Source organism: Cryptomeria japonica, chromosome 9 (assembly GCF_030272615.1).
Source record: "Cryptomeria japonica chromosome 9, Sugi_1.0, whole genome shotgun sequence".
Taxonomy (NCBI): Eukaryota; Viridiplantae; Streptophyta; class Pinopsida; order Cupressales; family Cupressaceae; genus Cryptomeria; species Cryptomeria japonica.
In genome coordinates, this window is record NC_081413.1 from 419,583,470 (window position 1) to 419,596,461 (window position 12,992).

General features: G+C 36.5%; 1 protein-coding gene across 2 annotated transcripts in view; it reads left to right on the forward strand.

Moving 5' to 3' along the window:
• The first annotated feature begins 478 nt into the window (after positions 1–478).
• LOC131073405 (kinesin-like protein KIN-6) overlaps positions 479–12,992 on the forward strand; it is a 211,335-nt gene continuing 198,821 nt past the window's right edge. For both annotated transcript variants that reach the window (XM_059211091.1, XM_058009856.2), the window contains exon 1: positions 479–1,224. In XM_059211091.1, the coding sequence (XP_059067074.1) occupies positions 574–1,224 (651 nt within the window). In that variant the 5' untranslated portion in view covers positions 479–573. The remainder of the gene's footprint in view (positions 1,225–12,992) is intronic.

Here is a 12,992-nt window from a genome sequence, read left to right on the forward strand (position 1 = left end):
GCAATATTGACAATTTAAAAAAAAATGAAATTTAACATATATTTAAAAAATATTCTATTTATCATACATTTTATAAAATCATTCATTTCTATTATAACAAATTTTTACCCTATGCATTTTAATTTATCATTAATTAATATATATTATAAATTACTTTATATTTACACTTCCAATACTTTTATATATAAAGTATATATACATATTATATTAGATTGCAATATTGACAATTTAAAAAAAATGAAATTTAACATGTATTTAAAAAATATTCTATTTATCATACATTTTATAGTATCAAACATTTCTATTATAATAAATTTTTACCCCATCCATTTTAATTTATCATTAATTAATTTATAAATATATACTACACATTTTTCAAGAGATATTTTTTTTTATAAAATTAATTAAAGGTCCCAAAACTCTCTAACTATACCACCCAGCACCTCCATCACTATTGGGCCCTCTCCCCTGGGTACTATTTGAAGTTGTAGGCGAAAGGAAATTGGAATAAGATTGAACTCCCGCCAAACATAATTACAAAAAGAAGTTGAGCAGAAACTGAGCAGGGAGACAATGGAGCTGCGAACCCCTCCTTCCAGTGCAAGACGAAACCCTCCTCGGAGAGCCAAATTAGCAGCTGCAGCCTCAGTCTCAGCCTCTGCACTGAAGAATCGTCCCCAGTCTTCCAAGAAGTTACATTCCTCAGAACAACATTCTCTGCCATCTTTGTTGGAATCTCCTCCCTTTTTATTCACGGCCAAAACAGTTTCGAATCCCACAGAGGAAAATGGTGCAAATGTCTCCCATTCCACTGAGCTGGCTGAAGAAGAGGCCTCCCAGCTCCCTCGAAAGAGAGAAGCTGAAGAAGCCTCGGATATAATTGAGGTCTTGGCTGCCATAGAAGAAAATCCATCGGAGAACAATATTCATAGTCATCCTTCGACCAACACAAATCCGGGGTTAAAAAATTTACAGATTTTTCTCCGCATTCGGCCGGCTAAGTTCAATGCAGTGAGGAGATCAGTAATTGGCATTCCGAAGGCTTCTCGTCAGAAGCTAAAGACAAAGATGCTGCCCAGAGAAGAGGAGCAACACGTTTGCCTACATGCCAACGATTCACACTCTGTCACTCTCACCCCTCCTCCCTCGCTCGTGGAGGCCAAACGAGCTAAAACTGAAGTCTACACTGGTTTTTCTCACGTCTTCCTTCCTCATTCCTCCCAGGTGTGGTTTTGAACTCAATTTAATTAGGTTATATGTATTTTTATAAATTTATCTCATGGTATAATAAATTTAAATTTGATTCTTTTACCACTTGAGTTTGTTTCATTAGACAAGGTAAAATAAATTCGATGTGCTTAGCTTTTCTTTTTTAAATCAGATCCAGAGTAGATATCTTTAATCTTCAAGCTCTCAGGTGACTAAATGTATGTTATGGCAACATGGAAAAGGTTTTCTGGGTTGAGCTTACAAAGGAAATCTTTACTAGGTCTAAAATTGGGACGATGAAAATTCCCGACAGAGTCTCGAGTCTGTGTTCCACTGCTTCCCCTTTGGAGGAACGGGAAATGTGCAAATACCGAAGACCTAAAAATCAAAGGAACGGTATCTGATTAGTAAAATAGTAGGGGGAAGGTAATGAGGGGATCGGGGCTAAGGGCTGTGGATGCATTCCCACAGAACATAAGTCGTAGTCAAAATACTTTCTGCACAAACCCCTCTTACGGACATATCTATTCACAGAATAGTGAATTTCAATAGTTGCTTTCCAATTCAAATGCGGAGCTCTATCAGGTATGATCGCTTCCTTGATCACCAGGTAATAAAATTCACACAACCAATAACACAAATATTCGAAAGAATATTAACAATATGCATAAATATGATAGAGATCAGACAACGTTACATGTTCGTGTGCCATAATGTTCTATTACCAAATATATTAAAGAATTCGAATATTTACCCTTAAGATAGGGCAACATCATATAATACTAAACAATCTTCAGTGAAGAACCTATTCTATACAATATTCCCAATTTGAGATCACAATCTAATATAAAACTTACCATACACATCACGTCATAGTTTGAAATCTCAGCAATTTCTCACCAAGCTTGTGAGTAAATTTGCAGACCGAGTAACCTGTGAAAGACTCGTGAGCTGACGTCTGCAAGTGAATTGCATGCCACTTGCTAATGTATTGCTATCCGGACCATCAATCTTTGTCTGAAGTTCTTGCCTTAATTTTGTGCTAATTTTTTTTCTAGAAATCAGATTTGTATGGTCAACGTTGCACGATGTATGTTCCATCCAACCAAAAAAAAAATAGTTCCATAGCTAGTTAAACCAACCCATTGCCTTAGACCTAGTTAAACTAAGTTCATTAATAAGCCCTGGTCCTCCTACTTACTTAACCTGCTAGAATAATTCGTGCATTGGCATGCATCAATGTTGCTCTTGTTGAACAAATTAAATTCTTGCAATGGTGCTATCTTTATCCCATCTCATTTCCGTGGCATCTGTCCAATATCAATATTAGGTAAAATCCCAAAGGCTAGTAATTGCTAATCCCAAAGGCCTCGATGTTGATTTGCTCAATTGGTTGGCTTGACCAATAAAATTGTATTGTTCACATCACATGAAAAACCAACCATTGTTATTGCTCACATGAATGAACAACTGCCAGGTATGAACTTTATTTGGTTTTAAACATCATAGCCTTTCATACACTACATGTAGATAGGAAGAAGCGTTTTTGGTGATTAGTTACAACTATTGCTTAGAACTTTATTTTGATGATCTTTTTGAAAGGTTCTAGAAACTCAATAATGATGCAAGCATTGTCTGAATCAATTAATACAAGATATCAACCAAATATAACACTCCATATACTTGATATCTCTCACACTGATATTTCACCTCCTAGATGTTGTTAGCATATTAATTCACATCTTTTAGTGTGACATAAAAATAAATAGTGTGTGGTAGAATTGTTCTTCAAATTAGAAAAGGAATCTCCATATCAGAAAAACCGACCTAATTTGAGCAATATGTACTTGCTATTTACAATATGTACGGGGTGTTTTTTGGGACGGTTCATATATAGCAAAGTAAACTAAAGACAAGTCTTCAAGCATGCAACAATAATAAAAACCAACCATGTCATGTTGTTTAGCTTAAGGCAAAAATATAACAGCACAAGTACGCATTATGTTATGCCACTTATCAATTAAGTTGGTATTACTTGATTTGATCAACATAACCATGTATTAAAACTTGTGACTTGGTAGGGCCCAAATTTGACTTGGACTGGGAGACTTGACAAAAACTTGAAGAATTTTTTAGTATTGAAGGGACACATATATTCACAAAGTAATATTACTAATCATGCATAAAACTGATTTTAGAGAATTAATAAGTAGTTTTTCATTCATTCATAGACCAACAAGAATTTCAATACACATTATGGTGTTATGTGATAAAAAATGAGAAATCCATAGTAGAACACATCATGGTGTTGTGTGATTAAAGATTACAAATGCATGTATTAATTTTTTACAAATTTTGTTTATGACTAAAACTTTGAATTGTTTGTGTGGATGCACTCTATGTAGATGGTATTGATTTTGCTTGAGAAAGAATATCTTCCTCAAGCATATCATGGGTAGCCACATTTAATGAAGCCCCAACTAGTACCTCATCCCCACCTTGTACCTCCTCATATTTTTCTCTATCTATTTCAACTAAATCTTCCTTGGAAAAGAGGGGATATTTATGATCATCTACATCATTAGCCATCCAATCTAAATATGGATTTATGTCTTTGAGGTATGGCTTCGTGATTGCCAATCCCTCCACTTTTTGGGTACATAGATGAAGATTTATTACACATAAACATGGTTATCAAGGTGCATTCGAGTCAATTGGTTGTGCTTTTTCTTGTGAATGACTTGAAATTTGCTACAATTGTGTAGACACCCAAAAGCACTATAGGATTGGGAAAAAATTGTAGGTGGTGAGCTTTTAAAGATTAGGTGTTGTTGCACCATAATCTCTCGTCAATAATTCTATTAGAATAAAATTATAACTTTAGAGACTGAAAGATAAACTAAAATTGAACTTGTTAAAGGCTTAGATAACAATATTTATTATACCTAGCTACAAAATTCTTCTTCTTCAAATGTGTAATGGTAAAGAAAACCTCTCTTCTGTAACCGTGTAAACTTGCATTTTGTCTAAAATAATGTCTATACGGTCTTTGTAGGGGTCATCCTCTTTATGTATGTTTTGAGGCCATTTATAGCCTCCTTGTTCGGCTCAAGCCCTTTAGAGAAGAAAAACTTTGGTTTCAAGTATTAGGCAGCCACATGAACGTGTTGGTGAAGTTGTTTGTTCCATCTCCTATCAATAATGTGCCAAACGGATTTATATTTTCTTTTGTTTGACCTATCAAATTGTTGTTTTGCCTCCTTGGCATTGTTGATGTTCTCATAGAAAATCCATGGGGTTTTTCTCCCATCTACCAACTGTAGAGCCCTCACCAAAGGCTTGGACACCTAAAAGAAAATAACATATCAAATAAAAGTCTGGTTTTGAATGACAAAACAATAGAGTACACAAATATTATAAAAATCTGTTTTGTAAATTGTCTTGAGGATCGCTTCCATGTCTTTTTTGGCAAAATACTCATCAAACATGGTTTTGACTACTATCTCCCCTTTGTTCTTCTTTGAATGAGCAGATTTTTTCCACCTAGTGCTCACAAACATCTGCTCAAAAGATGGCAGTGAGGCTGCAATACTTCGCAAAGAGATAAAATTGGTGGCATGTGATACTAGGCTGTACAAGGTTCTTACCATTGGCTTACTCTCTCTTCTTACCATTGGTGTACTCTTTCTTTAGATTAAGCACCCAAGGATGGTTTTAGAAATAATTTTTTATGTTTCTTGCAACATCCACCATAGTTTTGACCCATGAAAGTTTGCTGATATCCTCAATTAGTAGATCCATGCAATGAGTGGTACAAGGACTCCAAAAAAGAGTAGGCTCTCTTTTTTCTAGTTGCCTATTGATTCACACAAATGTTGCTATATTGTTCATCACAACTTGGATACCATTCTATAGACAAAACTCCATAACTAAACTCATTCAACATGTTGTATAGTGTGTTGGCATTTTTTATTGTACTGGACGTGTTTCAATTGACTTTTGAACACCAATTGATCATTTGAAGCCACTAGGAAGTTAATTAGCGTGCAGTCTTTGCCATCCATCCACCCATTAAACAAAATAGTACATCCCTTTCTTTGCAAAGCCCTCCTTTGTTCCACCATCAAGATCTTCTTGTTTAACAACATCATCCAATAATGGTACACTCAAATCATAAGAGTTTGATTACTTAGACCCTTTCCTTGCTACTTTCAATGCAATGATGATTTACTCCCAATAAGTGTTGCTTACAGCTTGGAAGGGTACTCTTTTAAAGTACCAAAATTTGCTATTGCCGACCTTGTCTCATTTTGTTTCTCTAGGTTTTATGTAGTACGTTAAAGGGAAGGTTGGACACCAAAAGTGTTGAATGGAACAAAAAGCAGTGAATATTTGAATGTGATGCAATGACTGACTAGAACTACTCGAGGTAGAAAAAGAGACATGTGTTCATGGGCCAATGCAACAATGCATTGCTTTAGTCTTAGGAGAAACACCAATTATAGCTACTGTTTTGCCTTAATTGTCCTCTTCTAATTTCTTCTTCTCATATGAAATAAGGAGAGCATTAGTCTCTTGTATAACCTTAGGCTCTGTTTAACCATAAAGCAAAACATCTCTTCCATGATCCACAATAGTTAAAAATTTGAGGTGGGCGATGCCTCTCTTGTCATCTTTTGTTTAGAATAATTACAATTAACTTTTCTTACTCTAAGTTGCTAAATTAGAATCGGGTATGGGTACGATAGAATTATTTTTGGGGTTGGGTATGCTGTACAAAATTATACATAATTGTAGCCTAAAAACAAGAAATAAATTTAGAATACCACATATCGTGCATATGCTAAATAAAATTACAATAAATATTTCACATTTGAAATACAATAGAGTAATTTGCTATTTATTTGTCAAAAGTTGTATGCCATGATAGATATTTTGAGTTCATTGTTCATTGGTTCAAAATTAAAATAAGAAAAGTAGTAATTAGCGTCAAATAAGTTGTCATGAATACCAACATCAACATCATCATTGACATTACATGCAACCCCATTGCCACTTGCACTAAAAGTATGTAGGGTATCCAGCTCCACAAAAGTGAAGATTGTGTGTTAGTTGAAAAATCCAAATCACTTTGCTTTAGATCTGCATCCCACAATTTTGTGTCCCCTTCTTTGTACTCATATAGTCTATGCATAAGAAGGTGTAAATTGGAATGTACATAGACTAGCTCTTTTGCCTTGTTGTCAATTGGTTGTGTTTCATTGAGTAAATGGAGTTGGGAGTCCAATTCTTCTCAGATGAAGAGGAAGTAGCAAGTTATTGAAGTAAAGGGAGAGAGCTACAGTTATAAAATTGTAAATCAGACTTTAAATTTGACATTAATAATTTCATTATATGAAAAATGATAAACAATTGAAATTTATAGAGTTCAACAAAAATTAAGAAACTTGCGATAAAATTTTGATTGCAAGAGTTTGGAGATGTGGTGATATATGGCTATTGATGTAACACCAAGTGTGAGTATCCTTCCTAGTTACAAAGAGCGGAAACACATTGACCATTGAAGGCTACAAACTTAGTGAAATCATTTGTAGCTAAATCTTCTATTTTAGGATCAGGAAAGAGTTTAGTAATTACTTTCTAATACCCATCACAGTTTTCTACATCTCTGAATGGTGGCACCCTTGATGACATGGCAATAATTTCATCACTATAAAAATTCGGGAGGCAATGCAAAGGCAAGATGTTGTGTGGTGGTCATTTTGTATGATTTCTCAACACAAATTGTCTGTACTTCTGTGAAGAAAGTTTCTTTAAGATCTTGTGCTTTTTCATTGATGATGGATATGATTTTCTCAGTCATTGAGTCAATGCCATCATATGTCCCTCTCAAACATGGCTTATTGATGTTAGTAAAATGGATTGTACTCATGATGGGCTTAGTAAAACTAAGGAGATATTCCACTTAGTCCCACCAAGTGTCATTTAGGATCATCCACTTTACATTTGTTGCACTCTCACTATTGAATTGCCTCCATAGGAGGGACCAACATTGGTTAACTACCATGCTAGAAAGTAGCTCCCACGCCTTCACAAGTCATATCAAGACGATTATGTTAGATACAACGTGGGTCTTAGCAATCTATTCAAAATTTTAAAATAAAAATTAGAATAAAGAAGAACATACTTGAATTTAAAAATAAATTAGTAAATTTTGTAATATCAAAGTAGAATGTAAAATTAAAAAATTGAAGCGTTTTAATTACCTTCAACAACTCGAATTGTGAGAATGATCTAAGAATGTCTTGTGAAATGTGGTGGTTTGTGATGAACATTTGGATCTCTTTATCCTCAACGTAGACAATTTATTTTCTTGCCCAACTTTTGTAGCATAAGGTTGAGCAAGTGGATAGCACAAGGTGTCCAAAATATATGTGAAAGCCATGTCTCAACCAACATACTCACCATTTTGCAATTCTTTACATTGTTTGTTACTACTTGGACAACATTTTCAGGACCCACTTCATGAATGTGTTGTATAGGGATACCAACAATAAATTGTACATATTTCACTTGCCCCTCACAATCCATGACTTTCAAAAACATTGCCTCTTTAGAGCACATTGCAGTTACATTGATTAGCGATCGATTTCTTGCATCCTTCCATCCATCGGAAATAATGAACATCATTGTTTATTTCCATGAATTTCGAATGGGAGCCAATCTCCTTCACTAGTAAGGCATTGCACAACTTCTTAAAACCCTTGTGGAGCCTCATTTACTTTTTTGAACACATTTTTTCAATATGGTGATCAAACAACATTGAAGGACAAAGTGTTTGCATGGACATCTCTACAATCTCTCTAGTGTTGTTTTGAAATGCTTTCTATAATGGTTCCTTCATTCTCTTCACATTAGTAGGTTCTCCTTCAGTACTGCCGAAAATTGGGTAGTTCTCTACTATAGTGTGTAGGAAGACACTATGAGATGGAAAAATGGGGGAGTCTTTGTGATCCCCTTCCTCTCCTCAAAGGATGGTTTGTGCTATGGGCAATTGTTGCATCTGCTTCTTTTTGCTCTCTAACATATTTTGCTAATTAATGAGGTGGCATACCTTTACCATCCTTTCTTGGACATGCTTTAATTTTTGTATTGGAAATGGCACAAAAATGGGCTTTCACTTCGTTGTATGATCTAGTGTTTTTTACATTATGACACTATATCCAAACAAATGTTCCATCGCCTAGAATTTCTAATATCATTTGTACAAACCTTAATGAAAGTGAATTTTGGTCGGTTTTGAAAATAAGTCGACCATGAAGCTAGTATTGGCTGCCACTATACCCTCTATGACAAGTTTGAAAAACAATTATTGAACAATAAATATCAAATATTTAAATTTACATGCTATTTTGAATATAATATTTAATTTACCATTAATAAATTAGTGATAATAGGTTTAATTATTAATTATTAAAATATTATCAACATACTTATTATTTATTACATATACAATATTGAATTTATTAGTAATTAAATTGTTGACAACATATAATTACAACATTAATAATTAATTAATAAATTATTATTATTATTTTTGCTTGGTACCTTAGTAAATTTTAATTTGGATTGAATTAGATGAGGCCACAAATTGGGGACCTCATCCTTGGCATGAACACACAAGTCACTTGGTATGGGAAACAATAACATTAATGCTAAGGTTCAAACCTGAGAGCACAATGGATCAGCTAGGGCACAATGCTCATGGTCACAATGGCTCAACGAGGGTTTGAGCCTTTGTGGCAACAACAATAGTACCACGACTTAATCATTGCACTATGCAATGAATGATAATATTAATTATTAAATTATTGATACAATATTAATAATCTATTATTAATTATTAAATTATTGATTTATTGACAACATATTACAATATTTATTATTAATTTATTAGACATTTACATCTATATATAATATATTTTTTAAATAATAAAATAATAAATATAAATTAAATTTTATACTTTATTTTTTTAAAGTAAGTTGTGGACAAGGGGTCCACTCCCATATAATTAAATTTGAAAAAAACAGAACATGCATGACCCAAATGGGCGTGCACCAGATTTACAAAATATTAATCTTCTATCTTCTTTGTCGATCTCAAAGTCGTTTGATGCATCGGTTTTAATGAAATTTTCTTTTGTTTAATCTTAGTCCATTCTTGTTCATTTTTGATTGAGGGATCCAAATCAAAGCTCTCTACCCTTTTCGGATTTTCATCATATCCGATAACTGTGGGAGATCGATCAGGCACATTTGTGAAAACGGGGTTGCATGATTGAGTGGTAGAACCCTCCCCCATAGTTCGAGCATTTTCTTTTGCATTAGAGTTGACTACCAAAGCTAGCTCGGATGTAGGACCAAATAAACTCAGCAAAGGTGGGGCACTTGGTGAAGGATTTCTATTATGACAAACAATTGTGGAGGAACAACTTAGTGGTGGTATTTAACCCCATTGGAAAAGGTTGGTGGTGACTGAGATTGAGAATTTTTCTTATTGCAATGGGAAGTAAGATGTTGTGTAGAAAAGCAAATCCTACACTTGAAAATGATTTTCTCATAGTCAACTGGTTGCCTCCAACATTTGTTACTAACCTTCAATCATATCTCGGTTAGAAGTCCCTTCAAAAGATCCATCTCCACATAAAGCCTAACACAAATGGAGTGTTCGTAATTGATTGTTTCTTTTGATATGCATTTATATTTCCCCAAACTATTGCCAATGGCTTTTAGACACTCAATCTCCCAAAATTGTAAGGGCAGATAGGGAAGACGAACCCACAAAAATGTAGAGTAAAAGGTCTCTGTTCAAGGGCCAAAGGAAGGTAATAACAACTTCATGCATAGAAAGTCCCCATGAAAAAAATAGGGTCTAACATTGAGAACCATCTCCTTGTCATCCTCATACTCAAATTCTAAAATGAAGAATCCCTTGGCACATGGATAAATGCTAATCTCATCCACCAAATATTCCTTCCAATTTTTCGCAAGTCCAACTGTGGAGATCTCTCAAGTTTGGCCAAGTTCTCATAAATCTGCAGATAAGGGTGTTGCTTTGTAGAAATTCTTCTCCGTTGCTTATGTAGTTACCAACATTAATCTGAGGCACTGAGTTAGAGAGCATAATTGAGAAAGGAGGAAAAAGATTGCTAGAAGTTTGGGGGGATGAGGTCCCAGTTAGAGAACAACCATTAGGCAACATTGAAGGATGAGTGGGTATGCACTAATCATGATGTAGAGCTGCCTTAAAATCCAGTGGCTTATCCAACAATTGTGGCATGGGAAGAGCCACATCACCTTCTGATACAGTTTTTGGACTGCTAGGGCATCTGTTTCTAGGGCAAGAAGCAAACTCATGTGGAGAAACTTGAGAGAAATTTTGCCTATTACTAGAGCATTTGGGAAGTTGCCCCCCGGACATAGTAGATGTTTTGATTGAGATAGGACCATCAATCGGGGTAATTACTGAAGCATGCTCATAGTTGGGTACAAGGTCGATGGAGATCCGATGCTATTTAATGTTGGCGCCATATTGGATCGAGTTGCTTCATTAGAGCCCAAGACACTATCCAACTTATAGGGATCGTGATGGGGGAGAGCATGAGGTCGGAACCCAACACAAAAGCCCTGTGAGAGGAGGAGAGCGGACTGAGGGAATTCATGTGGCACAAATCCATCACACTGCCTGAAGTTGCCCCATGGCAAGAAGATCCACAAATGTTTCTAGAGCCACACCATGAATTAGAGTGAGGAGAGATGCAGGAGGATATATCACTTGCCGAGCTTGAGCCCATGAGGGCTTCCACAGGCGTATTGCAGGGAGCGAAGATGCCCTACTCGTTGGGCATAGAAAATATGTGAAAAATAGTAAAGCAATTCCAAATTAATCGTTAATTCTAAAATTTAAGGGTGAGCAATCTCAATTGTTGACAAATTCTTATACTTTATATTTAATATTTAACTATTTTTTTGTTTTGATAGATAATGGGCTGAAGTCGATAAGATGTACATACCCTACCCCCTTGTGGGGTTTGAACTTGTGACCTCTATTTCAAGAGCACAAGTTCTCTACCACTAGACCGACTCAGGTTGTACATTTAACTAAAATTTATTATTTGGAATAAAGGGGTAAAAACTTTATTGAAGAACAAAATCAAGAATTACAACAGAGATCCAGAGTCTCAGAGCCCAATGAGGGGAACACAAACCCAACCCAAGAGAGAACCATAGTCTCAAGGCCCCCAGGGAGACCACAAGCCCAACCCACAATCAACCGGCTTCGTAACTATCCATATCCTCATCAAATATCTTATGTAGGTCCTGACAATAATCCGGGGAGAGTTGTTCCCAACCTTCAACTTTCCAATCATCATCATGTTCCGAGGCCCACTTAGCCAAACAATCAGTTGCTCTATTCCATTCATGAGGAATGTGGATGAAAGACACCTTCTCCATCATAGAACTAATTTCAAAAATTTGGTGAACGATCCCTGCCAACTGCCAATGCACCCCACTCACCTTCTGCTCAATCAACAAGTTAACAATAATTTGCGAATCCGATTTGAAGATAACCTGCCGCCATCCCATCTCCAAGGCTCGCTTCAGGGAGTAGAAAATTGCCAATCTCTCCATAAAGTTATTAGACTGCTGCCCTTTATGCACCGAGAAAAAGAAAACCACCTCACCCCTACTATCCCTACCAACACCGCGAATCCCAGCAGGTCCTGGATTACCCCTAGAGGAGCCATCGGTGTTAATCTTGATGGATTCATCTTGAGGGGGCATCCACCTTCCCATCCTTTGAACCTTCTTCATGGCACGTCTACTTCTCGTGACACATGCCGAGGCGAGTGTTATCTCTTGCAGACCCAACCTACTCACAATATCAGGCTCTCCTCTATCCAGAGGAAAATTCACCACACATTTAGCTTCCACTGTCTCCCGAATCATACCAATGATTCTATTCCACACTTGCTGAACTAACAGTTTGACCTCCCAAAGATCCTCCTATTCCTCTCCAGCCAAATCTGCCATAAAATGAAAATGGGCCCAATATGCCAGACAGTCTGGAGAAAAGAGGACAAGATAGGAGGCCTGCCCAACCTGCTCCAGAACTCCACCAAAGAATCTGCGTCAACACAAGGGTGCTTCCACACCCCCCACTAGTAATGCCAAATTAACAGTGAGAAAGGGCATTTGAAGAATAGGTGTGAGGAGTCCTCCTCCCCATTACCACACAAACACAGATGGAAGGCCCAAGGAATCCCCTCTTACGAATGTTGTCCCAAGTAAGACATCTATTCAAAGCCAAAGTCCAAGCTAAACAGTTATACTTCGGCCAAGAAAAATTATTCCACACCTGTTTCCACCAAGGCACCTCCCTCCCCTCCAGTCTTCGAGACAACAACTCTTAGGATTCGGGGACCAAGCAAGTCTATCCCTACCCTTAAGGGAGCTACAGTGTCTACTAGCCAAAATGCCATACAACTCAGCACACTCTTCATCCATACCAACAATCGGCCATTCATTAGGAGCCTTCCACCGCCCCAACTCCAAACGCCCACACCTATAAACAGCCTTAAAGTCGCTCACCCTAGACAATCCCGCCTCCAGGAACCTTTGGCAAAGGTTCCCAAGATTGGGGAACTGATCAACGATGGGGGGATACCCATCCCAAGAATCGAACCAAAAAATCACCTCTTCCCCCTCTTAAAAATCCAAAA